At 49.9% G+C, this 27,477-nt stretch overlaps 6 protein-coding genes across 6 annotated transcripts; 5 read left to right on the plus strand and 1 right to left on the minus strand.

Moving 5' to 3' along the window:
* Window positions 1–70: 70 nt before the first annotated feature.
* On the plus strand, window positions 71–12,065 carry nrps12 (nonribosomal peptide synthetase fmqA; the record flags this gene model as incomplete). The annotated part of the gene is made up of 7 exons (XM_024831372.1): window positions 71–607; window positions 707–3,050; window positions 3,077–3,119; window positions 3,162–8,297; window positions 8,362–8,550; window positions 8,679–10,946; window positions 10,985–12,065. Exons 1-7 carry the CDS (start codon window positions 137–139, stop codon window positions 12,063–12,065), a joined length of 11,532 nt encoding a protein of 3,843 aa, XP_024678243.1. The 5' UTR covers window positions 71–136.
* Window positions 12,066–14,381: 2,316 nt separating this feature from the next.
* Window positions 14,382–17,507, plus strand: P174DRAFT_435024 (uncharacterized protein; the record flags this gene model as incomplete). The annotated part of the gene is made up of 3 exons (XM_024825905.1): window positions 14,382–14,704; window positions 14,803–14,946; window positions 14,996–17,507. 3 exons carry the CDS (start codon window positions 14,382–14,384, stop codon window positions 17,505–17,507), a joined length of 2,979 nt encoding a protein of 992 aa, XP_024678244.1.
* A 1,631-nt stretch (window positions 17,508–19,138) lies between these two features.
* Window positions 19,139–19,557, plus strand: P174DRAFT_445563 (uncharacterized protein). Its single transcript, XM_024828371.1, has one exon. The coding sequence runs from the start codon at window positions 19,172–19,174 to the stop codon at window positions 19,526–19,528; it is 357 nt and encodes a 118-aa protein (XP_024678245.1). The 5' UTR covers window positions 19,139–19,171; the 3' UTR covers window positions 19,529–19,557.
* Window positions 19,558–19,901: 344 nt separating this feature from the next.
* P174DRAFT_435026 (uncharacterized protein) lies at window positions 19,902–20,841 on the plus strand (the record flags this gene model as incomplete). Its single annotated transcript, XM_024825906.1, has 2 exons — window positions 19,902–19,970; window positions 20,278–20,841. The coding sequence occupies 2 exons, from the start codon at window positions 19,902–19,904 to the stop codon at window positions 20,839–20,841; spliced, it is 633 nt and encodes a 210-aa protein (XP_024678246.1).
* A 1,964-nt stretch (window positions 20,842–22,805) lies between these two features.
* Window positions 22,806–25,115, plus strand: P174DRAFT_396353 (acylamino-acid-releasing enzyme; the record flags this gene model as incomplete). The annotated part of the gene is made up of 2 exons (XM_024823736.1): window positions 22,806–22,939; window positions 22,997–25,115. The coding sequence occupies exons 1-2, from the start codon at window positions 22,872–22,874 to the stop codon at window positions 25,113–25,115; spliced, it is 2,187 nt and encodes a 728-aa protein (XP_024678247.1). The 5' UTR covers window positions 22,806–22,871.
* A 689-nt stretch (window positions 25,116–25,804) lies between these two features.
* P174DRAFT_334070 (uncharacterized protein) lies at window positions 25,805–26,340 on the minus strand (the record flags this gene model as incomplete). Its single annotated transcript, XM_024821679.1, has 2 exons — window positions 25,805–26,058; window positions 26,091–26,340. Coding segments are annotated over 2 exons (504 nt in total), but the record flags the coding sequence as incomplete, so codon positions are not given.
* Between the last annotated feature and the right edge of the window lie 1,137 nt (window positions 26,341–27,477).

Here is a 27,477-nt window from a genome sequence, read left to right on the forward strand (position 1 = left end):
CCGCTCTGAGATGTATAAAAGCTACATCGAACTGTATAGTCGCAGTTGATTTACTCTTCAAGCTTATATTGCCTACCTACTTATCCTAGATATACCTCGAACCATCCCAGCGATCAACGCTACTCTATATCAAACCATGGCGCACTCGTGGGATCAGACACTCTCGAATGCCGACTGTCTGTTTCCGACTGTGAGAGCCACAAAAGGGCAACGGGCGGAATGGGCGAGTGAACAGATATCACCTGCTCTCGTAAGGGAAAGTGTTCAGTTTTGCCAGAAGGCAAATGTTCAGCTGTCCCTTCTCCTGGCCACTGCATGGGCGGTGATCCTCCGGCGGTATGCGGAGGTTGACCAAGTCCAGATTGGCCAGCAAAGGCTAACCCATACTGAAGAGGCTTCAGCCAAGATGGGTTGCAAATTACAAATGATGCTCATGTCAACATCCATGGCAAATGTCGTGAGTGTGCGGGAGCTTTTTGACCCGGGACGTTGGGCCATGTCCGCTCCCAATCCCGAGACGCTCCATGCTTTCAACAGCGGCATGATCATCTGTGAGGGGGATATAAAGCAGATCGACACCTCTAAAGAATTGGAATCTGGGGAAGAGGTATGTCTTTATCCCACCCATCATGGAGTAAGCACCTAAGCGTTCTGGAAGACCTGCAGTATCGTTCTGATCCTGCGATGCGCGCCGGACAGGCAACAGCCTCAAGTTTATGTTGCATACAAAATGCCGATGGTTGCACCAGAGCAGGCCGAACATGTTTCCACCACTTTCACACAGGTCGTTTCTGTGATCCTGCAGGACAGTGAAATTGCCCCAGGCCATATTTCGCTAGTCAGCCAAGCACAGATGGCACGGATTACTGAGTGGAATGGCCGAAAGTTCACGCAACCAACGGTGCCTTTCCTTCATCAAATTATCCGCAAACACTCCTTTTTCAAACCAAACCAGCCGGCTATAGAAGCGTGGGACGGGAGCTTAACTTACAATGAACTCGATGAAGCCGCCGGCCGCCTCGCCGCACAGTTGGTAGGGCGGGGAATTTGCCCTGGCCATCTGGTGCCCGTGTGCTTTGAAAAGTCCCTGTGGGCTGTGGTAGCAATGCTTGCCATCAACAAAACCGGGGCTGCCTTTGTTCCTTTGGATCCTTCCCAACCCAGAAATCGCCTTCAAAACATCGCTCGACAGCTGACGTCTCCCCTAGGGCTCGCTTCTGCGGACCATCGCGATACATTGGGAGAAGCTATACCCTCTGTACTTGAGGTGTCAGATGAGACACAGGTATCGCAACCCGCTCCCCCACATCATGAACCCGACATATTGATTACGGCTGAGGCTCACGGGGCCGCTTATTGTCTATTTACCTCGGGAAGTACCGGTGAACCAAAAGGTTGTGTGGTGGATCATACGGCTCTGGCCAGTATTACGAGCCACAGCGCTGGTTTGCATCTGTCACCAAGCAGCCGTGTGCTCCAATTCGCATCTTTTAGCTTTGGAGTATCTCTAATCGAAGTCTGGTGTACTTTGGCGAGTGGCGGGACCGTGTGCATTCCCTCTGCTTCAGATCGTATCAACCATTTAGCAAAGATTATCAGGACCATGCGGATCAACTGGACGATATTGACTCCCACTACACTTGGTACTCTGCATCCTAAAGAGGTACCAAGTCTCAAGACCATTATAGTGGCCGGAGAGCCACTCAAGCAGAGCCAAATCCTGCAATGGATGGAAGCCGTGAACTTGTATCAAGGATACGGTTTCACTGAATGGGCCGGAATCTGTTGTGTTTCTCCAAGAATAGAATCCACTGTGGATACCGGCCTCATTGGAAAGCCCGTCAACGCCAATTCTTGGCTAGTTGACCCCGAAGATTCTGACAGCCTTGCTGCCATCGGGGCGGCGGCAGAGCTGGTGGTAGAAGGTCCGAGCCTGGCATTGGGCTACCTCAACGATGACGCCAAAACAAATACCCGATTTATAGAGAATCCCCCATGGCTGCCAGTCTCGAAAGAATCAAAAGATCGGCGCTTCTACAGGACAGGAGATTTGGTACGTTATGACTCGGGCGGGACCTTGAGGTTCCTCGGGAGAAAGGACAGACAAGTCAAGATCCGTGGACAACGTGTGGAACTGGGCGAGATTGAATCGCAGATTGATCATGCCTATCCGGAATACCGCAATTCGATAGTGGAGGGAGTGGTCCCTGTGAATGGTGACGGGAACAGGGTTCTCGTTGCGTTCATCCCGTCGGCAAATCTTAAGACATTCGCCCCCGGCTCTAATACGGGGGATGAGTCCTTGTTGAGCCCACTTGATAAAAAGATGCATGCGGACGTGGTGATCAATCGGCTGGAAGCAGAGCTGCCGGACTACATGGTGCCGCAGATCTTCGTCTCACTTGATAAGATGCCTTTGACTATCACCGGGAAAATAGATCGCAACAAACTCCGCGCGGTCGTCGAGCAGTTACGGCCGACAGAATGGGACAGACTCCTCGGTCTGACCACGGATGACCGTCAATTACCCTCAACCAGGTCAGAGCGTCTAATTCACAAGCTTGTGACACAGGTTCTCGGCCTATCGGCCGAGATTGTGGGGATGCAACATGGCTTCTGCGCTCTTGGGGGCGACTCAGTTCTCGCAATGAAGCTAGTCGGGCTTGCGAGGCATCAAAACCTTCAGCTATCGGTTCAGCACATTCTCAGATCCTCTTCGTTGGTCGAGATGGCCACTCAAATGGAGGACTTGAACGAGTGTCTCCAAGCCGAAATAACGCCACCGCCCTTTTCTCTTCTTAACGCTGGTATGCTAGACACCCTCACCACCCTGGCGGCCGAAAGATGTCGAGTAAAGCCGGAAAGGATTGAGGACATATACCCATGCACACCTCTTCAGGAGGGCATGATGGCACTAGCCGCGCGGAGACCCGGTGCTTATGTTGCGCGATTTGTCTACCGGGCCTCCCCTTCTACCGACCCTGACCGATTACGCTCGGCATGGGAGATGGCAGTGGCTGCGAATCCCATTCTGCGCACGCGCATCATACGTGGGGATCAAGGCCGGATGTTTCAGGTCGTGCTTCGGCCGGAACCATCGCGACTACTTCCAACGGACAGTAAGGCCATTCAGATGTCACTGGGGACGCACTCGTGAACAGCACTCTTGAAAAACGTGTCGATGGTTCCCTGCACCTTATACTGAACATGCACCACGCCGTGTGTGATCGGTGGTCCTCTCTGCTCATCCACAGGCAGGTGGAAGATGCATACAAAGGTAAAGAACTAGCGCTCACTCCATTCAGCCCTTTCGTTAGGTATCTTTGTACGTGCACCAATGACAGAGCCAAAGAATACTGGACATCAGAACTTGCCGGCCTGGAGGGTGACCAATTTCCTTCGCTACCGTCAGAGAGCTATGTTCCCAACCCCGCCCAAACCATGGAGCAGTTGATTCAATATCGAGACGCAATTCCCAGAGGCTACACGTTGTCAAGCATCCTCCGATTGACCTGGGCCTTAGTCCTCGCCCGTTACACCAGTTCAAAAGATTTAGTCTTTGGTGTCACAGTGACCGGCCGAGCTGCGCCGCTCAGCGGCGTCGAAGAGATGACTGGCCCAGCAATTGCCACTGTTCCTGTCAGGGTGCAGCTCTATGAGAAAGACACCAATCTGGACGTACTGCAGCGGATTCAAAATCAAACCATCGGAATGATCCCATTTGAGCAAACTGGGCTACAATACATCCGGCACTATAGCCGCGACTGCATGCATGCGTGTTCCTTCCGAAGCCATTTTACCGTTCAACCGGCATGGCCGGAGAACATGCAGGACGATGGCGAAACAATCCTCACTATGTGCTCCGCGGGCCCAGCAATCCCGCATGGATTCTCTTCGTACGCGCTGAATGTCATGTGTCAGCTTGCGGAAACGCAAGAAATCAGAGTGTCTGTGGATTTCGATACTGAGGTGGTCTCCGCTTTTCAGATGAAGCACATTCTCGCTCACTTCGAGCATTTGCTGCAGTATATTCTTGCATGCCCCGATCAGCTAGTCGATGCAATTTCACGACTGAGCCCTCTAGATATGGTGCAGTTGCGCCAATGGAATGGCTCTGTACCGCCTTCTGAAGCCGCGTGTGTTCACGATCTGATTCAGAGACATGTGGTCAACGCGCCCGATTCACCAGCGATTCATGCGTGGGATGGCAGTCTCACATATGCACAACTAAACGCTCTTTCCAACCGACTAGCTACAGAATTGATCGCAGACGGCGTTGGCCCCAATGTTTTCGTTCCCCTCTGCTTCGAGAAGACCTTCTGGACGACCGTGGCCATGCTAGGAGTAATGAAAGCGGGGGGTGCTTTCATCTTACTGGATCCATCGCAACCAGTGCAGCGTTTAAAAACGCTCTGTCAGCGCGCTGGTTGCACCCTCGCTCTGGCCTCCGCGGAGAAGCAAAGCATCGCTGCTGAATTGGTACCCAATATCAGGGTTCTGGACCAGAAACATAATGGCAGTGTAGCACGTACCAGTGTTGGAAAGTTCGCCGACGGTAGGGCTCAGCCCAACTGTGCCCTGTATGTCGTTTTCACTTCGGGCACAACAGGCGTTCCGAAAGGGGTCGTGGTGGAGCATAGGTCCTACTGCACCGCTGCACTGGCCCATAACGTGTGTTTCCAGATCAACAATCGATCGCGAGTCCTGCAGGTGGCTTCATACGCTTTTGACGCAAGCGTGCTGGAGACTTTGAGTACATTGATCGCCGGAGGATGCGTGTGCATTCTCTCAGAAGAACAACGACAGAATGCGCTGGCCGAAACGGCGGCGGGGATTCACCCAACCCACACTTATCTGACCCCATCTCTGGCCAGATTAATTATTGCGCAGACGCAAAGCGAGAAGACGACATTCACCGGGACTTTGATCAGTGTCGGAGAGCCCATGACCAAATCAGACGTCCGTCAATGGGCAGCAAAGCCATGGAAGCTGATGAACGGGTATGGGCCTGCTGAATGCTCAGCCATCACAACCGTACAAGACACAGTTAACTGTGAGTCTGACCCTCACAATATTGGAATTCCTCGGGGCGGACGGTGCTGGCTGGTGGACCCAAATGATCACCAACGGCTCGTCCCGGTTGGAGCAGTCGGAGAGGTACTGATCGAAGGACCGATTGTTGGCCGTGGTTATCTGAACGATCCCGAGCGCACCTCTGCAGCATTCATTCAATCTCCCTCGTGGCTGGCGAACTTCGACCGTGTTGAGGAGTCTTCGTCGCGACTCTACAAGACGGGCGACCTGGCTCAATATGCGTCAGACGGGTCCCTGCTTTTTCTGGGGCGTAAAGATACCCAAGTGAAGCTGCGCGGCCAGCGCCTAGAACTAGGCGAAGTTGAGAGCCAACTGCGCCAATGCTTTCCAGGGTTGATTGATGCGGTAGTGGAGATGTTCAAGTCTTCTAGCCGCTCATACCTTGTTGCTTTTCTTTTGACTTCCCCGAGTCCCCAGGACGCGGCGGATGGTGAGCTCCTGGCCGAGCCTACTCCGGAGTTTCAAGCAATGGTAGCTGCGACACGGAACAGATTGCAGCAAGTCCTCCCAGACTTCATGGTCCCAGACGTGTATGTCCCCATGCGAGAACTGCCTCTAAACGCCGCAGGCAAGACGGACCGCAGGCGACTTCGAGACCTGGCGTCTCAACACTCGTGGGATCAGCTGGTGACGTCCTGCAGACATGTTCGCGAGAAACGAAAACCTCAGACACAGATGGAGTGTGACCTGCAGAGAATCTGGGCGCATGTTCTGAATCGTTCGCTCGATAGCGTCGGGGCCGATGACAGTTTCTACGAGCTGGGCGGAGACTCGATTACAGCCATGCACGTCGTCTCTCAAGCCCGAAACGAAGGCATTATAATGTCAGTTGAACAGATCGTTCGGTACAATAATCTTTCAGAGATTGCTCAGCATTGCCGTTCGATGGAGCGACTGGAGGGTGACGGCGACGACGACGACGACGACGACGACGACAGGCTTTTCGCCCTCTCCCCAATGCAGCAAATGTTCTTCGAAACCCAACGGAACGATTGGGACCACTACTGCCGACGGTTCCTGGTGCGGGTAACTGAGCCGATCAAGTTCGCTTCGCTGGAAGCTGCCGTGCTAGCCCTAGTACGCAAGCATCCTATGCTCCGCGTTCGGTTTGCCCGTCAACTGAACGGGGTCTGGCAACAGTCGATCACCAGCACCATCGAATCCTCGTTCCGATGTGATACACATACCCTGACAGCGAGGGCTTCATTACAGGAAGTAGTGTGGCGGAGCGCTCGTCGCATCAACATCCAGCATGGGCCCCTACTGTGTGTGGACCTGATCAACGTAACGGAGGACGGCAGTCAGCGTCTGTGCTTGGTGGCGCACCATTTGGTTGTTGACTCCGTATCCTGTCGTATCCTCCTGGGAGACCTTGAGTCTGCTCTCCGGCTCGGCTTGATACCAGGTAGCAGCCACACTCTTCCATTGCGGGAGTGGAACCTAAGGCAGATGCGTCTCCTCAGTGACCGTCTTTCTGAGCATGTTCCGCCCAGCGTCACACCCCCATTAGAAATGGCAAGTAGCTACAACCATGACGCCGCCGAATCCTGGGGGATCTCAGAACAACTGAATATATTCAAGCACACGGTTTGCCAGACATTCAAGCTTGATCCCCACAGCACAAAGCGCCTGCTTGGGCCTGCGAACGTCGCGTTTAATACCCAACCGCCCGATCTCCTGCTTGCCGCGTTGCTGTACTCTTGGGGCTCGGCCTTCCCGGGTCGCCCCCTGCCGCAGGTGTTCAACGAAATTGATGCGAGGGTCTCAGGGGATCCTCAGGTCGATATGTCCCAAACGGTCGGCTGCTTCTCGTCCCTTGCTCCGCTGGTACTGGGTACGGATGAAGTGGCTGAGAAGGCGGAAGCCCTTTTGGACATCGTTCGTCGGGTCAAGGATGCTCGTGCAGCGCTGACGGTCAACGGGCGGGCTTACTTTGCGTCTCACCTTCTTCATCCGCTAGGTCAAACGGACCTCAGATGCTCCCACCCGGTGGAGATCACGTTTCAATACGTAGGAGCTTTTGAGCAGCTTGAGCGCTCCGATGCTATGTTCCAGTCAGATGATCTTTACAATTTAGGGGCACTTGTTGCGGGCGACAGCATCACGAGAATAGCACTATTTGATATAGCCGTCTCAGTAGTGCGCGGTTACATACACGTGCGGATCACTTACAACAGGTACATGAAGTCCCAGGAAGACATCCAGGCCTGGATCAAGAGGTATCAGCGAGCGTTATCCCAGATAAGTGAGGTATTGATTGGCCTCGAGAGGAAATACACGCTCTCGGATTTTCCCCTGCTCCGGTTGACATATGACCAATTGGACAAAATGATTCACCAGGTTCTGCCGCAGCGGACGATCTCAGTGAACGCCATTGACGATATATATCCCTGTTCACCCAGCCAGCGCGGTATTCTGGTCGCCCGTACGAAAGGGCACAGCAACTACGAGGTCGATGTGACCTGGCGAATTGAAACTCGAGATGCTGCTTCAATAGAGCTGGATCGCTTCAAGAGCGCGTGGCAAAGGGTAGTTGCACGCCATCCAATCCTCCGCACAATCTTTATCCCCAGCTTATCGCAAGAATCATACATGGACCAGCTGGTGCTCAAGGACCCGTCGCCAGTGATAATCTACCGGAAGCAGGCCGGGACTAGTTCGATCAAATCGCTAATAGACGAACACGAGGAATTGATGAGCAGGAATCTGGAACTCTGCCATAAACTGGCCTTGGGAAATGGAAAGAAGGACAATGAGATGGTGTGTTGTTTGAGGATCAACCACGCAATTATGGATAGTGTCACAATAGGAATTATTCAACAAGATCTGGGGCTCGCATACGACGACAACCTACCCAGAGGGCAGGCGCCGCGGTACCGGGACTACGTTGCCTACCTGCAGCAGCAGGATACAGGCCCTGCGATGGAGTACTGGGGATCATACCTGGCCGATGCAGAGCCTTGCCACTTTCCACGGATCAACAGCATCACGAAGCAGGCCAGTGACGAGCGAGGCTCCAGTGTCCTGGTCTTCAACCGCGTTTTTGCTCTCCGGGAATTCTGTCGGACGAACAATATAACTCTTTGGCATGTCCTCTGTTTGGCATGGGCCTTGGTAATGCGAGCCTATACCAATTCGGATCAGGTCTGCTTCGGCTACGCCAAATCCGCAAGAGACTTCCCATCGCGGGCATTGAGAATCTTGTAGGGCCAGTCCTTAACATGCTGCCCTGTTTGGTCAAATTCCATGGCAACCTCTCGGTCAAAGACGCACTGCAGAGACTACAACGAGATTATCTCGAGGCGCTTCCGCATCAGTGCTTTCCGCTGTCAAGTATCCATCGACTTGTGGGGAACACCGCCCTGTTCAATACGTCTGTCGCTATCAATTCCCGGCAGGCCACACTGCCAGTCCAGGACAGCCAGACTTTACTGTTTTCCAAGGCCTCGATACAAGGTAGCGATGAGGTTGGTCAAATTGTGCCAGTATATGGTGATTATCATGCACTGACAGAAGTGGTAGTATGACGCCGACCTATCCTTCGAAATAGGAGCAGACGATGCGGAGATTTATTTGACATACAGAACAGGTTTGATGGCGAAGGATCAGGCGGCGAGTGTGATCGGTGCCGTTGAGAAGGCAATCTCTGGAATCATCACAAACCCGGATGCTCGCCTAGGGGCCATTGACATTTTGAGCGATCACGACTGGGAGGCTATGTGGAAAATAAATTGCGATATACCTACGGGAATCGAGAGCTGTGTCCATGAGGTTATCCATCAGCGATGCCGAGAGCACCCCGACAAGGTGGCCGTTCATGCCTGGGATCGTTGTTTCACGTACCGACAGCTGGACACACTTTCTTCTCGCCTGGTCCCAGCTTTACAAAGAAGAGGGGTGGGCCCAGAGGTGATTGTGCCGCTCTACTTTGAAAGATCTAGTTGGACGCCGGTTGCCATTTTGGCGGTGATGAAGGCCGGGGGTGCTTTCATTCTTCTGGACCCATCGCATCCCCACCAGTACTTGAAAAAGATCTGTGATGAGGTCCGCTGCCGTCTTATCTTGTGCTCTCCCATGTACGTCGATGCCTGTTGCCAGCTATCTCCGAGCATTTTCGTGGTATCTGGCGACACTATCCCCAAGGATGATGACAGGATGGCCATTTCCGCCAGTCGCGTTGGGCCACATAATGCAGTATACGTCGTATTTACATCAGGGTCGACTGGTGAGCCAAAGGGGATCGTCATTGAACATCGGCAGTATGTCTCCGGAGCCAAATATCACCTCCCCGGGTACAATATTGAACCCTGGACGCGAATCTTACAATTCTCCTCTTATGCCTTCGATCCTAGTGTACAGGAGCATATCAGTACTCTCATGGTCGGCGCTTGTGTCTGCATTCCGTCAGAAACACAGCGCTTGAATGACCTAGTTGGCGCCATCCGCGACCTGCAAGTCAATTATGCCATCATGGTACCGTCGCTCGCGCGTCGACTTCGCCGCGAGGAAGTGACCGGCCTGAAAACGCTCACCCTTGTGGGGGAAAGCATGACTCAAGCTGATGTGGAGTATTGGGCTGGCTCAGTCCGCTTGGTCAACGGCTATGGTCCCGCCGAATGCTCCGTGGTATCCGTCATACAGTCCGGAATGAGCGTAGACAGTAACCCACATGACATTGGAGTCGCGCAGGGCTGTGTCTGCTGGGTAGTCGACCCCGACAATCATGACCTGCTGCTTCCAATGGGAGCTATTGGAGAGCTACTTATCGAAGGCCCGCTTGTGGGGCGCGGATACCTCAATAACCCCCGTAAGACGGCCGAAGCATTCATTACCCCTCCGAAGTGGCTCCAGCCCCTGCGTGCGTCTCATTCAAGTAGGCTTTACATGACTGGCGACCTCGTCCGGTTCAACGGGGACGGCTCCTTCCAGTACCTCGGTCGGAAGGACAAACAGGTCAAGATACGAGGGCAGCGCATCGAACTCGCCCACGTGGAAGCTCAGGTCCGCCAGTGCTTCGAGGGGGCGCTGGACGCAGTGGTTGAGCTTGCAGCCATGGCGGGTAGTACCTCGAGGAGGGCTCAGCTGGTGGCTTTGGTTGTCAATGCCCAGCGGCCAAAAGACAAAAAGGAGAGAGGAAACTGCCTTTTGCAGAAGCCGTCCGATGACTTTTGCACCAGTGCAGCAGCCGCTACGATTGCCCTCCGGCAGGCTCTTCCGTCCTCGATGGTGCCATCCATCATTTTGCCTCTTGTTGAGATCCCGCGGACGGCATCTGGGAAGGTCGACCGCAACTCCCTCCGAACGCGGCTGGAAGCTATGTCACCTAAGGAGCTAGAGCAGTATCGTCCGGCTGTTTCCTCCTCGTCAAATCAGGATGGCTTGGCTGGGCCCGAGAAAGTGCTGCTGCAGCTTTGTGCCGAGGTGCTTGGTCTGGGTCCGGGCATGCTGGGCGTCAATGATAATTTCTTCCATATCGGCGGAGACTCCATTGACGCCATGAAGTTGGCGGCGATAAGTCGAGCTACCGGGTTTGTGGTAAGTGTCGCTGATATTTTCGCTCATCCGGTACTTGCGGACCTTGCGAGCGTCGCGGTTTCATTCTCATCCGCAGATGAGCAGCCTTATCACCCATTCTCTTTAGCAGGTAGGATTCAGAACCCTAGAGAATCTTTTAAAAAGCATCAAAGGCGGTGCTCAAATCTGTCACACGCGGTATTGGTCGATGTACTGCCTGTAACGCCGACTCAGCAGGTTTTCATAGACCGAAAGACATTCCATTCTTACCACTTTGCCCTTAAAGGCCGTATCAACGTTGATCGACTGCGTCAAGCGTGTGACACCATGATGGCACGGTATAGCATTTTGCGCACCGCCTTCTGGGAGCACGAAGGTTCCCTTGTTCAGGGGGTCCTAGACAACGTCCGGGCCCCTTCCATCACCGCTGGGCGGAGATGGACCCGCTGGCCCAATGTCGATCGCAATGGGAGGTCGAGATGGCAAAGTTTGACATCCGAGATGGGCTTGCTGTGACTTGGACCTTGTTCTCAAGCTCGCCCGTCGACCATGTCTTTGCCCTCCAGCTGTCCCATGCCCAGTGGGATGGGGTCTCAATCCCATATCTCTTCCAGGACCTGGCCGCCGCCTATAATAATATGCCTTTGCCACCAACATCCGACTTCACTCTGTATCTTCACCGGTGCGCAACGCTAGACAGGACTGCTCCACATCAGTTTTGGAGAGAATATCTTCGCGGCTCATCTCTTGTCACCCCTTTCCCACTGGTACACACCCGCAGCACCGACCAACTCACCACGACGGTGATGGCGGCCACCAGCATCCAACTGCCCTCGCTTCCTGCCGGTTTTACCATGGCCACCCTGATCAAGGCCGCGGCTGCTTTCTATCTTGCTCGCCTCCTGGTCCGGATGGATATCGTATTTGGACAAACAGTCAACGGGCGAAATATGACCCTCGATAACGTGGACATCATTCTGGGACCTTGTTTAAACTTCATTCCAATACGAGTAACCCTGCGGCTGGCATGGACAGTGAAGGACCTTCTTGCTCATGTATACCAACAACACACCCTGTCCCTTCCTTATGATTACATACCACTCCCAGAGATCGTTCAGGAATGCACGGAGTGGCCAGCGGAGTCCGAACTAAGATTCATTGTCCAACATCAGAACATCCAACTTGAACAGAAGTTGCCGCTGGAAGGCATCACGGACGTCAAGTACTCGCTCTTCGCGAACTTTGATCCGTTGAAGGAGGTATGGGTCTTCTCGGAACCCCATTCAGATCGACTGGAGATCCAGGTCTGTTCCAACAGCAGCGTCTTGACACAGACACAAGCGCAGTTTCTGTCCGAGGAGATAGCCAAGGTTGTGATGGTGTTTTCTCGGACCCCTGATATGTTGCTTGATCGTGTTCTGGAACACGTATGTCCGCACATGCTACTCCCAAATTGAGGATGACTTTATTAGATACAAATAAGGTACATAACACCTACATGTTCACAATTGAAGCCCGCCTCCGGCTCCGAGGCATGGCGCAATTTTGCTAGCCAACGCTTTCCGTCTCATTTCCTTGCTCATGTCCTTCCAACTGCCTCGACGCCGAATCATGTCAATATCCTCGTACGACCCTCCTGACTCTTTATGGATGAATATGTTGGTCTTTAGTTGTGTCATTTCAGTAGCTCTTGCTCAAGACTCGGAAGGAATCCTCATATAGATTCCGCACAGCCTAGAAATATTGCCTCTTTAATTTTTAGCTGAGAGAATGTCTGTTACACACCTCTGCTTGGTGATTTAGAGTTAATAGGAATCTAGGTGGACTCTGAACGACTTGAAATATACAATGTGCATCAACAGAATGTGATCAACCTCCTATATACTATGTAAAACTCTATCTCACCTCACCCTAGGGTTATAACAAGACCACCCTTCACACTCGGGCTAGTTCAACCACCCAGCCCTTCGCATCTCACCTCCAACCCACCCTTCTCCGCGACTGTCTGGGGGCATGATGACTTCCGGCGTCCACATCGTGGTATTCCACATGTGACCACGCGTTGCTTGTCTCCTCTAGGCCAAAGGAGCGTGGCCATAAGGCTAGTAGGTTATGGAGAACCAATCATAATGGAGATAAATCAAACTTGGCCCTCTATTATTTTTTAGCATTATGGATTAGAAAACCCTAGTATAGACTCAAAAGCTACCTATTTACTTCTGCTCTCAGAGTAGTCTACTTGATCTACATCTCACTAGGGATCATGAGACTTCATCCTAGACGTCAGGTATTGACCTCAAATCCGCCTAGTATGTCCCAGAATGAGGTAGAGCAGAACCTGTCCTTAAGGAGGTGCCTATGGCATTAAATATAATTACAAAGTAAGTTGATGCACTTTGAAACCAAAATTCCTGTTTGCTGATGCCGTCCGCGCAGGATTCAAGGACTGGAAGAGTTTTCTTATCTTACTATTGTTTGCGAGTGGGTCAGATTCCCCGTCCATAAGGCGGTTGTTTGCTCATAATCGTCGGTTTTAGATGCTGCCTTGACTGGGCAAGTCCAGGCGAGGTAACGCGGCAACAGTCTAGCCTAAGTGTAGGAAGCAAAAGCAGGCATATGCGAGATGGTAATGAATAATGCTATCCTTCTTGTAAAGGAAAACCATGATCTGCACACCGCACATGAAAAGCAGCTTCAAAATAAGAAGCAATATAGGAGGCAAATCGAAAGCATAGAGGGATTCTCTATTCAGGAAGGCTAGGAGTTTATTTAACAGAGGAATCAGATAGATAAAGCTATCCAGCCATTAGATATAGAATAATGCCCTTAGCGGATGGCCCCACGCTGCAGTGACTGTCATATTATAGGCTATAGGCGATTGCAATGTCCGCAGCGCAAGAATACCTAGCTTTAGCAATAGAATTATATTTCAGGGGTTGGAAATTTGCCTCTAACATTGGCCGCGTCCAAAAAAGGTTTAGTGGCCGCTCGATTGGAATGGCTGGTCAGTTGTAGGCATCTGCTTACTAAACAAGAAATCTGATGGCGGTGGCTCAGATTGCGCGATGACATCCGCTGCTATTTTTGAAAGAGACTAAGCTTAGCTTTGACACTCTCGCGTTTGTAGTTGATTAGTTTCATGTGGCTTGTGTTCTGAACTCCTTGTTGATCTTCTTTGGCGCTTTGACCAAACGCTGTATGGTTAAGAACTTTACAGTCACCTATACTAGTAGAGGTGCACAAGATGCCGTTCCAACGAAGAGACTCTAGTCAGAGTCTGTGCTATATCTTCTGCTACAAGAGGCATTTTTATCTTTGAGTAATAATATGGACAGAGCTACTGAGTGGAAACTATTCAGGTCCAGGCGTTACAGGTCCGCTTCAAGAGAGGGGTGAAAACAAGGCGGAAAGCACAGAATCAATGAAGCAAAATAGAGGAAAACAATAAGGATGCAAGTGCTGCGGTTCGGCGGTGGTTATCGACCCAACTAGGTACCAACGACAGTAGCAGATAATTGGGTGGGGTGCCACGCTCTTACGACTCGCTTCTTTACTAAAGCGAGCAAATCGAGCTAGTCGTGCGACTAAAATGAATGCACAATAGACAAGGGGGGAATGTTTACCCACATCACGCGATACCTCACTCTCCTATCCTGCTGGGCTAAGCCACTGGAAAAGGGGCTCGGACCCAGTGGCAGCAGTGTATATATTCCTCCAAATACACTACTGCTAGTGACCTCTCTAAGGTTTTTCCAACTCACCGGCCTCGCATAATGGCAGAAGACCACCTGCGAACGCTACGGCGTTTGATGAAGCGATACAATATTCGGTTTCTGCGACTCGACGAGGGGGTGCCTGAACTTCATGCGGACACATTCAATAACATCAAGAAACTAGGGAGTTATCAGTTTGATGTCTATTCGGCTGGTGTGAATATTTGGTCTTCCAAAGAACCCTGGAAGCAGCAGATCAAAGCCCGTGCCGAGTGGCTTTGCCAGCGCGCTGAGCGTTTATTTGGTCAGGAGCGCAACGAAGCGGGCTGGCGCTTTGGGCTAGAGAATCATATCCTAGGGAGATTCTTAGCTGAAGTTGCTTGGTGAGTACTGTTATATTAGGGTTTATGGGCTAAGAGGGTTAGGGCAGTGAGAAGAATTCGGACGGCCAGGAATGAAGTCCTCTGCTAATCCTTGGTAGTCCGAGATGCAGGGCGAGAATCTGGCAGTCTGAGATACAGGCTACATTGAGTAATAATAAAATCGAGCATGAACGAGAACTTGAGCAACGCAGAAAACGGCGAAAGCCTTGTCAATGTCCTCCCGGCGAACGAATTAAAGACTAGTGAGTTAGGCCTTCTTAGCTTATCCCTGGAAGTATTCTGACATTACAGCTACGAAATTGGAACGAATCGCCTCTTCGATGACCGAGCCCAGGAGTTTGTTGTATATGACGAGCTTCTCAGATCACAGCTCCCCAAACAAGGTCCAGATCGCGTCCTGGGCCTGCAGAACACCAGGAATTTGGATACTTTGTTAATGAGTCCCGTTCGACCAGATCTTGCCAAGCAGCGAGACGATACTGTCTCAGATATTCTTAAATCTACGCCCTTCAAAAGTCAAGCTGATCCTCTACTCTTCCCCTTTTTGCTCTTAGAAGCAAAATCCGAAACGAGTTCCAGTGGATTTGATGCCATCCAAGTGCAGTCAGCGTTCCCGATTTACGCACTTTTGAAGCTTCAAGAAGATTTGCGTTCCTGCGTGGATTGGTCTTCAGGAGAAGAACGTTTTGAGCCTTTGGTATGGTTTCTGGCCTCTCGCGGGGATCAATGGAAAGTGTATGGGGCACATCTTGAGAAGGCAGCAGATGGGGGTCCTACAAGATATGTGAGTTACAAGGCTGCCGAAATCCTGACGACAGTCCTAGATCCCCACAATATTTCTTTTTTATATCGCACAACTAATTCGGCAAACAAGGATGTAACACTACTCTGGTCGGGGTCGCTCTTGCACAAAGACAACGCGTTGCAACTCTTGCTTATTGTTGACTACATAATGGACTGGGCAAGGGATATCTACCGTACAGCCATTCTGAAACAGCTACAATCCTTGGTCACCGGCCAAGCATTTGATCAAATCAGCATTGTTGACAGTGAGATTATCTCGACGCGCAGGGATCCAACTAGTTGGATCCCTGCCCCACCCAGCACAGTGTTCGACGATATGGAGGAGTTAAGTGATACTATGGACGAAGATGGGCCTCCACTCATGTCACTCGATCACCAGGCGATGCTCGATTTCCGGATCCCAAATTCAAAGCTCGGCACCGTCCGCTCTGCCTCTCTAATAGACTTTCGATTCGACTGCTTTTATCTGACACAAAAACTTATTCCGAGCTTTCTACAGGTTATTGGGGGGCGGCACCACAATCCACGTAACACGGAAAAAGCTGCGCGACACATTATTAATTTTATCACACAGTTTGATGAGGTTCTTGTGATGTCAGGGGCTGACCTTGAGCTTCTCGAAAGACTTTGGACCAGTACTGATCGTTCAGATCCGGAAGCCCGGGAAGAAGACTTCTACGTTATCATGGAATGTAGCTGGTATTTCACAGTCACTTGGCAGATAACAAGGCAACTTTCATGCTTTGCTATTTCTAAAGCAGCCTTCGATATCATGAAGACTTACGCACGGTTTTCTGTGCGTCGCAAGGGCATCGAGAATCTACATCAACGCGAACGGCGTTGTTCTCAAAAGGTTCTCCGGCAGTGTGTTGAGTGTCTTCGGTCAGGCTCTCCCTGGCAAGTTCTCTTAGCCGCAATTTCGAGCACTCTGGTTACTATTTATCCCCTACCTGTCCGACGTAGGGAAGATTTCGCACCACCCATTGATGTCCTCGGCTTCGGCTATGCTCGCGAGGACCGAGTGAGGACATTCATCTTGAGATATCTTAAACGGAATTTATGGAAACCAAAAAGATACATCACTATTTCAAATGAAGAACTGAAAGCCGCTCTGCGTGAAGGATACACTGAGGAAGAGGTCATCTCTGCAAGGCATGAAAAGCCACCGAAACACACTGATCAGTCCTGGAAGCGTATATCAGAACAGCGAACGCACATACTCGAGGAAGAATGCCACAATTCCGATCTGTGCGAACGATGCCGCCTGGCATCCGAGGCCACTATTTCCCCCTTCGCTCACGGATACTTGGACACACGCAACCAACCATTGTTATCCGCCTATGGAACAGTCTTAGTAGTGTCATTACGAGATCCAGCACGATCATATGTGCCCGACGCCTGTGTTTTCGCGCTTAGGCCACTCCGTGATCTGAAAGACAATATGGCACTGTCGATTATGATTGAGGATCTAATGCAGGGTGCTCTTGTCTACCATACAATGAAGTGCGGTGCCAACGACATTAAATCAGGCGTTGGCATGAAACATAATTTGCCTTTGCCATTCCGCCCCACAATGCTCGATGAGGAAGTCTCTCTATTGAACTGGATCCGGGAACTGCGCGACGAGCCACTGCTAGACAAGCAAGACCACCCCGGCTACGAAGCCTGGCTTAAGGGGGGATATAACCCTCACATTTTTATGTACTATCTCAGCATTGGTCATCTTGAGCACGAAGCATCGATGCTCGCAAAAAACAAAGATGATCGGGATTTTTACAGTGCGGTTGGCCGGATTAGAGAGGACAATGGTAAGGAATCCTTATTCGACTTTAGTCCTCACAGGGAAGTGAAACTCTGCGGAAAGGACCTTACCCCGCGATTTATGACATGGGATACCGGAAAGGAGTTTTTGAGACGAGAATACCCAAGGCAGTTTCGGTACGTCTCGTCGTTGAATATGCCTCAGACACCAACTGCAAGGGGAGAGTCGATGTCATAGATGCTCATACCAAAGGATGGAGCTAGGCTTTACTTATATGCTGGTTGTTGTGTTGTAATCTCTAGAGGGATCAAGAAAGGTGATTCGCACTGAAAGTCTGCCAGGGTGTCGGGGAAGTTATTTTCAATACATTATCTATCCTTTCTGTCATGTGCATATCACTTGCGGTTGGTGGACGTATTCCATGGATGTCTCTGGCATAGGTGAAGGCAGTAGATAGTCCTCAATTGCGTGCTGTTCCTTCAAGGCAACATATCCAATAGGTCTACATGCCTTTGAATCAATAGAAAGCAAATTTACGCCACAGCTAACCAGTGTACGGACAGCCTCAAACTGACCAGGAAGGGCCGCTATAGCAAGGGGGCTTCATCCCCAAAGGTCCTTAGAATTTTCAAAAAGTAAGTAGAAGGTAAATGTTCTTAATTACCCTCAATTACGCTTGATCCCCTGTATACCGACCAAGAATGGCAAGGAACGAAAACAACTCATTATATGAAGTGTCTCCGATGGATATATATAGACATGAGGTAGGAAAGCTGCTGAATCTACCGTCCACTCCACATTAAACGGCGCTCAATCTCAAAGGGAGTCAAAAAAAGGTCCTATAAGAAGGCGATATGTTCCAGGCTTCAACCGCCATTGTTTAGGATCCTTATCCCAGTAACTGAATGCATGTTTCTTACGCAGGGAGATTATCACTAATTTTTAAGTCCTGAGGAAGTATCCATACTTTCGTGTACCCGTTAAGCTCGCGAACAGGACGCCACGCCTTTATACTGTCTGGAGGAGATATATAGAGCTGGACAACCTCATGACCGGGGTAGATACTGGTGTTCTTGCCACTGACTGAGACAGTCCGGTCAGAGTCGCGTGCCTCCTTAGTTATGTCTTGGCCACTGACGGTGAGGATTTGGCTGAATATTGATTGGGCACGACACTTTAATGGAATTATGCATTCAAGGTACATGAGTATTGGTTTTAAATTGAATAGGATGTAAATGTATACTCTACTGTGCTGATAGTTTCAGGCGTTAGTTCCAAAATATGAGAAGAGAATGAATTGGCGAAGTAATTCACACAGTATGGTCAACAAGCATTAGGATAGTATCAGTTTTCTAGCAATGCGACCTATTGTATCATAACCCCAAGGCTGCCGGACATATTATCATTGTTTGTACCACCGGCTATTGGGCTAGTGCTATAGTTTCCACATGTGACCACGCGCCGCTTGTCCTCCTCCAGGCCAGAGGAGCGTGGCCAGAGCCCATAAGGCTAGTAGGTTATGGAGAACCAATCATAATGGAGATAAATCAAACCTGGCCCCTTATTATTTTTCGGCATTAGATTAGAAAACCCTAAAGGGCTCCGCCGGTGCATTTGGCTGTAGAGCTCGATGTTGTTGAAGTGTAGAATATACAACCACATTTTCAACCTCGTCAAATACGAGGGGTGCGCAGCATCTACTGGTCGGACGAGATGCAAATGCAGACTGATGTAAGCCACCTACAGGGATCGCGTATGTTTCCTGGATTCGGCATAAGCTGTTCTGCGCGTTATCCGTTCTAGCCAACTATAAGAGAATGCGACGCATTATGCGAGAATACTAAAGAACACCTCCTCCCCTGTGTGAACGCCTTTCGTTACCAGACAGAATCTGCCTCATCATGAAAGTCTCGCTCGTTCTCTCTGCTCTTGCCTTCCTTCCTTGCCCTGCCGCAGCGGTCGACCTTGATCCAACAGCAGACTGCGGCACGCACAGTATAGGCTGGATCACGCAGTGCACCCGATCTGCCTCCAACTGCTGCTACTATGCAGCAGAAAAGGCCAATACAACCTGTCCGATGACTCGTGCAAAACATTATGCCTTGCGAGGACGGTGCGTGTCGCTCTTCGAGGGCAGCGCAAGTCCCTACAACAAAACCGACTGTGTCACCGCCACTCTCGCCGGCTTAGCCTTGCTTATGGGGGATTTTGACCTTGGCTTCAGTTGTACTATTGATGACATCAAAGACATGCCGTAAGGGTTTTCCGGCGTTTCCCTGCAGGAGGCTTCGTAGAGAATTGTCCACGAAAAGTGGAGATGGGGCATATTGGCGATGTTAATGTACAATTTGAGCAAACTATTAGTACAATAGTGTTTATAATACAAAGCATCGTCTGCACTACAGCTGGTCCAGCAATGACTTTACAATCTCCGGAAGAGAGGAACAGTCGTAGGCCGTACGGAGTACTACGATTCGAGTGCCTTGAGTTCCCCCTAATTGCCAGCATTTCAGCAGAAATTGATGACGACCTCTTTTGCTGTTTCCTATTTAAGCAGAAACTTCCCTGATCCTGGGCATCAGCTATACCTATTATTCATGACAGATAATTCGGTCCAGAAACCTGGAGGAAATGTCATCATATAAGACAGTTGCACAAGAGAAGAAAATTCCAGCTCGGAATCTCCTTGAGAAGCTAAAGGTAGTCGCTTGTTGGATGCACATCTAGAATTATGCTTCAAAAAGCTGCTACTCTTTCTACCTCTGCTTCTTTGCAATGGGATCAGCCTTTTCCTGATCACAGGCCTGGTTGACAGATGGACATTCAAGGGCAGACAGTATGACTAGACCTCAGCCAACCAAGCTACAACGCGATTAATCGTTCAGTCTCTGGCTAGTCTCTTGGGTTTGACTCTGGTGGTTACGGTCAGAAGATCTATGGCTAATATTTGGGCGCGTAATTGGCTGACCGAAAGGCCGATGCTTCTTAATACTCTGGCTTTCTTCAGCTCTGTGACAACATCCCAAATCAATTGGTCCTTGCGAGGAATCAGGCTGCTAGCACTACTCTTAACTACCTTGGTTGCCCTGGTTCCAGCTGCTGTCTAGGCCGGCACTATCATCCCAATCTCACTGTCTTGACCGACGAGACACCGGTCTCAATCCCTACTGCGCGTTGGACGAACGCAAGCTCAAATCTGTGGAACAACAACAACTGGAACACCTATCAGATACAAGGCGATCCAAGAGTCTACAGTGAATTAGGTATCTTCTCATGCGCATATCATTCAGATCGGTTTAGTTACTTTGTCAACGATGGCTCGACTGCCATAAATACGACTGAATCTCCGCAGCGGTTTCCCAAGAGCGACAACTCCAACTTTACATACTACGGGCGGTCGTATGGTATGGATGCCGCTGTCGGTTTGAATGACTCGTTTACCTTAAACCCGTACATTCGAAGCTACGATTATAACGATACTGGATGTCTATCGCAGTACACTTGCGACTACGACACCACTTTCGCCATCCAGCTCGACCTGACTACTTCTTCCCCCGTCCCAGTCTATTAACCGTACGTACCATGCGGCCGGCGTCAACGGCACGGTGAACCCTTTGCACGCGATGCAGGATACCGCTGAGATGCTCTGGGACGCAGCTCATATAGGTGCAGCATCAAGTTTACAATGGAATCTTTACTCCCAGAGATTTTGCTTGATATACTCGAGAGACATGACTTAAAGTCGCTTTCAGTATGATCTTTGCTTTCAAGAAAAATGCGAACTTTAAGCCGTCCTTTGCTTTTTCGAATATTTAACTGGGGGATCGCATCACCGGAATGATGCTTGGAGCATTTAAGGAGCTTTTCCCAGCACCTTCAAATGGAGCCTTCCCTTCCTAATCAAGATCTATAAGTGCCCGGTGCGCCCCAGAAGCAGATATTGCCGAAGCTCAAGATATGTTCAAGTTTCTCCTCGAGAGGATCCCAAATCTCCAGCATCTCCAGGTACCTGAGGCTCAACAATTCACAAAATTCCTTAACGGCCCACTACTGGATAAAAACTATTTGTGCTGTCTTCAATCTTTTATATCCCCGCCTATCTATAGGATGATCCATCCTATGTATTGGTCGACTCTCTATACTAGTCTACAATGTCGGAGCTCTATCTTTAGGCTCAGGCAGTTATCATCCCTTTCGCTCGGGAACTGCGAGGATGGAGAATACCATGCGGGCGTTCTATCTGAACTCCAAGCTAGTGGAGGCCTTTTACTCCGTCACATTAATATACAGAACAGCAGCTTGGGGTATACCGTTTTTGCACTTTTAATCTGAAGCTGCAAACGCCCTGAGTCATTCATCACAGTTCCCCTTCAGGATATTTGTTGGAAGATTCAAATCCTGCGACAATCATTCGGGCACTTCCGTGGCATGAGGACAGTCTCGAGTTTCTTACATTTGACTTCCGTTCGAGAGACGAGGATGAAGCCCTGAAATATAACACGCTGCATTCGACAGCTTCACCATATCTTCACGAATGCTTCTAGAGTTATTTGCGCGAAGTAATTCTTTTAAAAATGCGATTTGAAGAATTTTTTAGGTAAGACTGTTTGAGGAGTTTATTGTTATCATAAAGTGCTCATAAAATTCCAGGCTTCTCTGCAATAGCATTTTCTATTGGTCTTGAAGCTCATGCAACGTCTAGGTTGCCGATCAGCAGAGCAACGCTTCAGCAAAAAACCTATACTTTTGAGGCCCCTTATCATCAAGCATTCTATATCTTGTACATACCATTAGTTTCCCTTGTGCTGACATTTCTATGTTGTTTGAAGTTATCGTTGACAGTAACACTTTGGAAACGAGATTAAGGTACACTTGATTCTGGGAGATCCGGATTTCGAGGAGGAAGACAAGCGTAACTCCAATCCTGAGCATTTGACTGAGGAACAAGAAAGCGGACACAATAGAAAGGAAAAGGGTTGCTTGGGGACGTTGTATGGCGGCCTTAGCTGCAAATTTGAGATCCCTCATGTTGACTCAGGCAAGGTTGTTCTTTTTATAAAGGGGTCGCCGACAGTCGAGGCTCATTACGAGATGCGTACTCTCCGGGTAAAGTATAAGGGTGTGGAGGAGTTCGAGCTCTAAAGTACTCAGCAGATCGAGACTTAATACCTCATATATTTGAGAACTACTGTAGAAATGGTTGAAGCAAAAGACGTATTATGCTGATATCTAGTTATAATACAGTGGCGCTCCTCTACGCTTGATATACCCAAATTTGAAACCTTATATTCCTCCAATATTAGGTGCTGCGATAGCAGTCCTGAGACCCACATAGGACTACCTATGCCTAATAAACGGGCCATTCCATTTAACAAAGGCAGCTACTCTTTGAAAGTAGTGCTTACGGAGTCACAGGCTAGAGATATATGATTGGCTGCATAATCCCCTCATGCCCGAATATCCAAATTTCTAGCATAGATTAATCAAATGAGGGGTCAATTCATCATTTTAGTTCCTTTTCCCTAACTACTGATAAGGGTCCGTTCTGGCCACCTCTGCAAGCATCGACCTTACCTTAGAGCGACTTACAAATTTCTCTCTATGTTATCATCCCAAACTCAGGAGATCATCAACTGCCGCGCTATGGTCACGATGAGACTCATTTCAGAGTAGGTCTATCTTCCAGACTTCCCTTTAGAATACGCTTAACATAACAACTCTTGCAGGACTTTACTTGAGTTACCTAGGCGCTCAAACCCGACTCCAAATGCCGCAGGCACTCTTGCAGTGTATACTCAAAGCACATACTCTTTTCGCTCTCAAACAGAGAAAAAGGAGATCCGCGTTGTGGACCTTTCGACTAGTCAATCATATTATGTCACTGAGAATCCCAATGCCAGATCACCTCAATGGGTATCAAAAAGCAATCAGATTATATGGCTTGAATGGCTGGAAAGCGGCAACACTGACTTGATGGTCAGTGACGCACAGTGCACTACCACTAAGATCTATAAAGCGGGCACAGTCCCTGGCCAAGCCTTTGACCTTAAGGTGACCGGGCAACTGCCGTTTCGAGAGGACGACGATAATGAACTTGCGTTTGCGATCAGTGGCAGGGCGAATCCAGATGGATCTCTGGTGAACCCAAGGCAGATTGCGGAATCCACTAGCCATAGCACTGGCCGACTCTACTCTACCCTTCCTGTCAGGGATGAATGCTCGTATGCAAGCGAATTAAGGAACTCCATCTGGTATGGGTATCTTCAAAGAGGACCCGAGGCAGGGAGTCAGTATAGTATCTCAGGCATTTCCAATCTAATGATATTTGCGGGACTAGGGGGGTTAGAATCGCCCATGTCACCTCTGGGAGGGGAAGAGAGCTTACAAGAATTTGAAATCTGCTCCTTTGCTATGGTATTTATTGCTAGGGACAGGGAAGTCAACAATGCTACTCATACAGCATGCTCATGCTATGTCCAACCCATAGAACAGTGGGATCAGCAGAATAGAGACCCTATCTATCCAGCAAGACGGTATCGGGGATTAGGAGGATCAATATCATCAGTTGCAGTGGACAAGTCAGATGAAAATCAACCAATAGCCTTCACATCCCAGAAGAGAGATGGACACGCAGCCGACAAATATCGCATCATGTACATACCGCTTCCATTATTCGAAAATGTGTATGAGATATTCGCATCTGCTGATGGCAATGGGCTATGGGATCTTAGCCCATGCGCCATCTCGTTTGGATACAACGGTACGCTTCTTATCCAGGCTGAGCAGAATGGGCGGATGATGCTGTATCATCTTGGACTTCGTGACTTCGTGAGATTGCGTCCTGCGGCGTTGAGTCTGGTTGATCCTTGGGGTTTTGGATCTATTACGCATGTAACACCGGTGCGATCGGACTCATCGAAAATCCTGATCACTCAGAGCAGCCTAGTTGAGACCCCCACGTGGAATATTTTTAACCTAGCCGCTCCGACCGAGTCTCCAAAGGTATTGTCTGCAAGTCGCACAATGGATCTGGGGCTCTCTAAGGCACAAGTCAGTTCTATTTGGTTCGATAGCACGGGGAATCGCAGAATCCATGCCTGGGTGATCAAACCATCCAAGTTCGACCCACAGCAACGATACCCCTTGGCATTCTTCATCCATGGCGGCCCTCATAGTGCGTGGAACAACCAGTGGAGTGTCCAATGGAATCTAGCATTATTTGCAGAGCATGGCTTTGTTGTTGTTGCGCCCAATCCAGCAGGCAGCTCTGGCTTTGGGCAAGCTTTCAAAGATTCTAGCCAATATTCCTGGGGCGGGCTGCCTTATACCGATCTTGAGGGATGCTTTGAATATCTGCAACAAAATGAGAGCCTCCAATACATTGACACTGCTCGCTCCGTCGCGGTTGGTGCCGGGTATGGAGGATACATGGTCAACTGGATCCAAGGCCACGAGCTTGGTCGTAAATTTAAGGCCCTTGTGACACATGATGGGATTTTTAGTATGACCTCCCAGTTAGCCAGCAATCGGCAACATTTTATCAATGAAATTGGAGGTCCTATTTGGGAAACACCGGGTGAGTGGAGGAAATGGGATCCAGCACAATTTACTGCGAGCTGGCAAACTCCCCATTTGGTCATCCATTGTGAGTTGAATTACAAAAGGGTTATTACTGATGGATTAGCTGCTTTTAATGTCCTCCAGCTTAGAGGCATGGATAGTGCGCTCCTGGTATTTCCAGATGAAGGGGATCCGATTGTAAATCCAGAAAATAATTTACTTTGGTATCGCACTGTGATTGAGTGGATGAGAAAGTACACTTCTCAAAAACCTGATGATTATTGAAATTCTTTCCTTTAACAAGATTGTTTGCCAAGTCTCTCATGCTGTATACATGGTTATTATAAACTATACTTCAAGCATTCCATTCATCGCCTCTTACAGACATCAGGGAGAAATGTACTAAGAAGGTCATAGATACCCTTTGAAATGGCATTGTGACCTATTGTTTTTGGGTGCATGGCCTTTTGAGCCTCCGGCGGTGCCATTATAGTAGTACCAGGGGAGGGTCCGTAAAGGCCAGATGCGCCAAAGTCAGGAAGAGTCCCGTTGTGCATGGCGATAGAGTATTCACAGATAAGGTCAATCCACGGATCTGAGCCCGTTGCCTGGCATGTTTTCCAGTAGGTCGTCAGGTCTATCACCCCCTTTTCAGTTGACGCAGGCTGCGTCATCGGGATGACTGTGCCATCATCTAGGGCGTCTGCTCCCCAGGGGACGAGAAACCACGAATTGCGATAGTCATATCCGGGCTGGCAGAACCAGTGACCTTCAAACTCAGAGTCTGCATCGAAATAAATGACTGACCATCCGGGATTGCCCCATTCCGCCTGAGCCTCTGTGACGGCGGCCTGGATTACGTTGTTAAGTGTCACCACTAACGAGTTCATTTGTTGTCGGAGCTCTTGGGTCAGATATGAACCTCGCCAGAAGTACGAATGATCGCAGGCCCTATCCTCGTTGTAGAAGAATTGTATGTAGCCAGTCACGACGAGTAAGAACCCGTCCGCGGTGGTCCTCTGAGAAAGCGCGTCCAAAAATATATTGTCATATAGGGTGGATAATTGCAGGCGGAAAGCGTTCGACCGGAGTTTCGTCGCTGCATTAGCCATAGCACTGGTGCATTTGTCTTCATCCCACCAGTACAGGCAATACCACGCGATATCGCTGAAGCCGAGATCGTTGCCCCGATTGAGATGGTCGCCCAGCCACTGCTCGCGTAGTATTGCTTGTCCATTATCATGCGCAACTGCGCTTCACGGCCGGAAATGGCAGTCTCCAGATCCGCAATGACTGCCCCGGTGCACGCAGGAAAGCGCAGGGTCGTACCTTTCATCTGGTCTCCGGCGCTCAGGAGCTGATACGGGTAAGCCCCTTCGCACCGACGACAGTCCCACCCTTGCTCGCCGTTGTCGAACTCATCGCTAATCCAGCCACAATGGGCTCCAATCCCAGCCGCATACGAGTCTCCGTATGCAATCAAGTTGTGCGGATGGGGCCACCTATTCGGCGTGCAAGTCGGGTAGGGGCAGTAGTTGCGGGTACAAGTGAAGGAGCAGAGGCCGCTGTCCTCGCCGACCAGAGAGAAACCAGATTTGTTAGTTTGAGCTGGAGGCTGCACTAGGGCGCCCTGCGCGGTACATGAGCAAGCATGCATCGGGCAGAAGCCAAAGTTGCAGGCGTAGCTGCAGAGGCCCGTCAGGCTGCCTGTACCGGTGCCTGCCGTGCAGGCTGGGGGAAGAAAGGGAGACGAAGTAGGAACGTAAGGCGGCTGTTTAGTCGTACTGCACGCATTGTCTGGGCAGTAGCCATAGTTGCAAGCAAAACTGCAGAGGCCTCCATAATTGGCGTCACCATTTGCTGGGTAGCCCTGCACACCAGTTGGCCTTGGTAGGTGTTCCGGTGTGCCCATACCAGTACAGACAGACACTCCAACCGGGCACTAATATGATGACTTGAATGAGCGCCGGGGTGCGTTGTTTGAATAGATGAGGGAGACTTACATATCCGTACTTGCAAGTAAATTGGCAGAGTCCATTAAAATTACCTGCCCCGTAACCCTGGACACAACGTTGCTCTTGGAGTGTGTGTGGGGCTTTGGCAGTGACTCCAAACGCTGCAGTGGTGACTGAGTCCACAAATGCATTCCAGTTTGTGAGGCCTTTGTCACAATTGGTAGCGGACACTCCTGAGCCAGTCACAAGATCAAAGATTTTCCACCTCATCTCGCACAAGAGCAAGCTGAAAATTGGAAGCATGGGTTAAAGGGAAGCTGGTATGGTACAGGCTGGTTCCATTTTCAGGGATAAAGTCCCAGCTCAGATGCTTATTTTGACCAATCACCAATATTTGTCCATATTCTCAAAGCAGAGCAGTGACAAAAACCCGGTCCTGCATTACCTGGTTTGGAGGGAATTCAATCTGTATTTGCTGAGCAGTATTGCCGGTGGTATTGCCTACGTCGCAGTCATTAGCTAGACTATTGCAGTACTAGATAATCATCTTCTCTGCTTCAAACTCTGCAATCCTATTCTTATATATGTCAATAGCATAAGGGAGCATTTCACGCCAGCTGTTATAGGGCATATTATTAGCATAATTGAATGGTCCTTCACCAGTCTTAAATGGGGAGTATTGCCTGTTGTCC

The sequence above is a fragment of the Aspergillus novofumigatus genome, assembly GCF_002847465.1.
Source record: "Aspergillus novofumigatus IBT 16806 chromosome Unknown P174scaffold_9, whole genome shotgun sequence".
Taxonomy (NCBI): Eukaryota; Fungi; Ascomycota; class Eurotiomycetes; order Eurotiales; family Aspergillaceae; genus Aspergillus; species Aspergillus novofumigatus.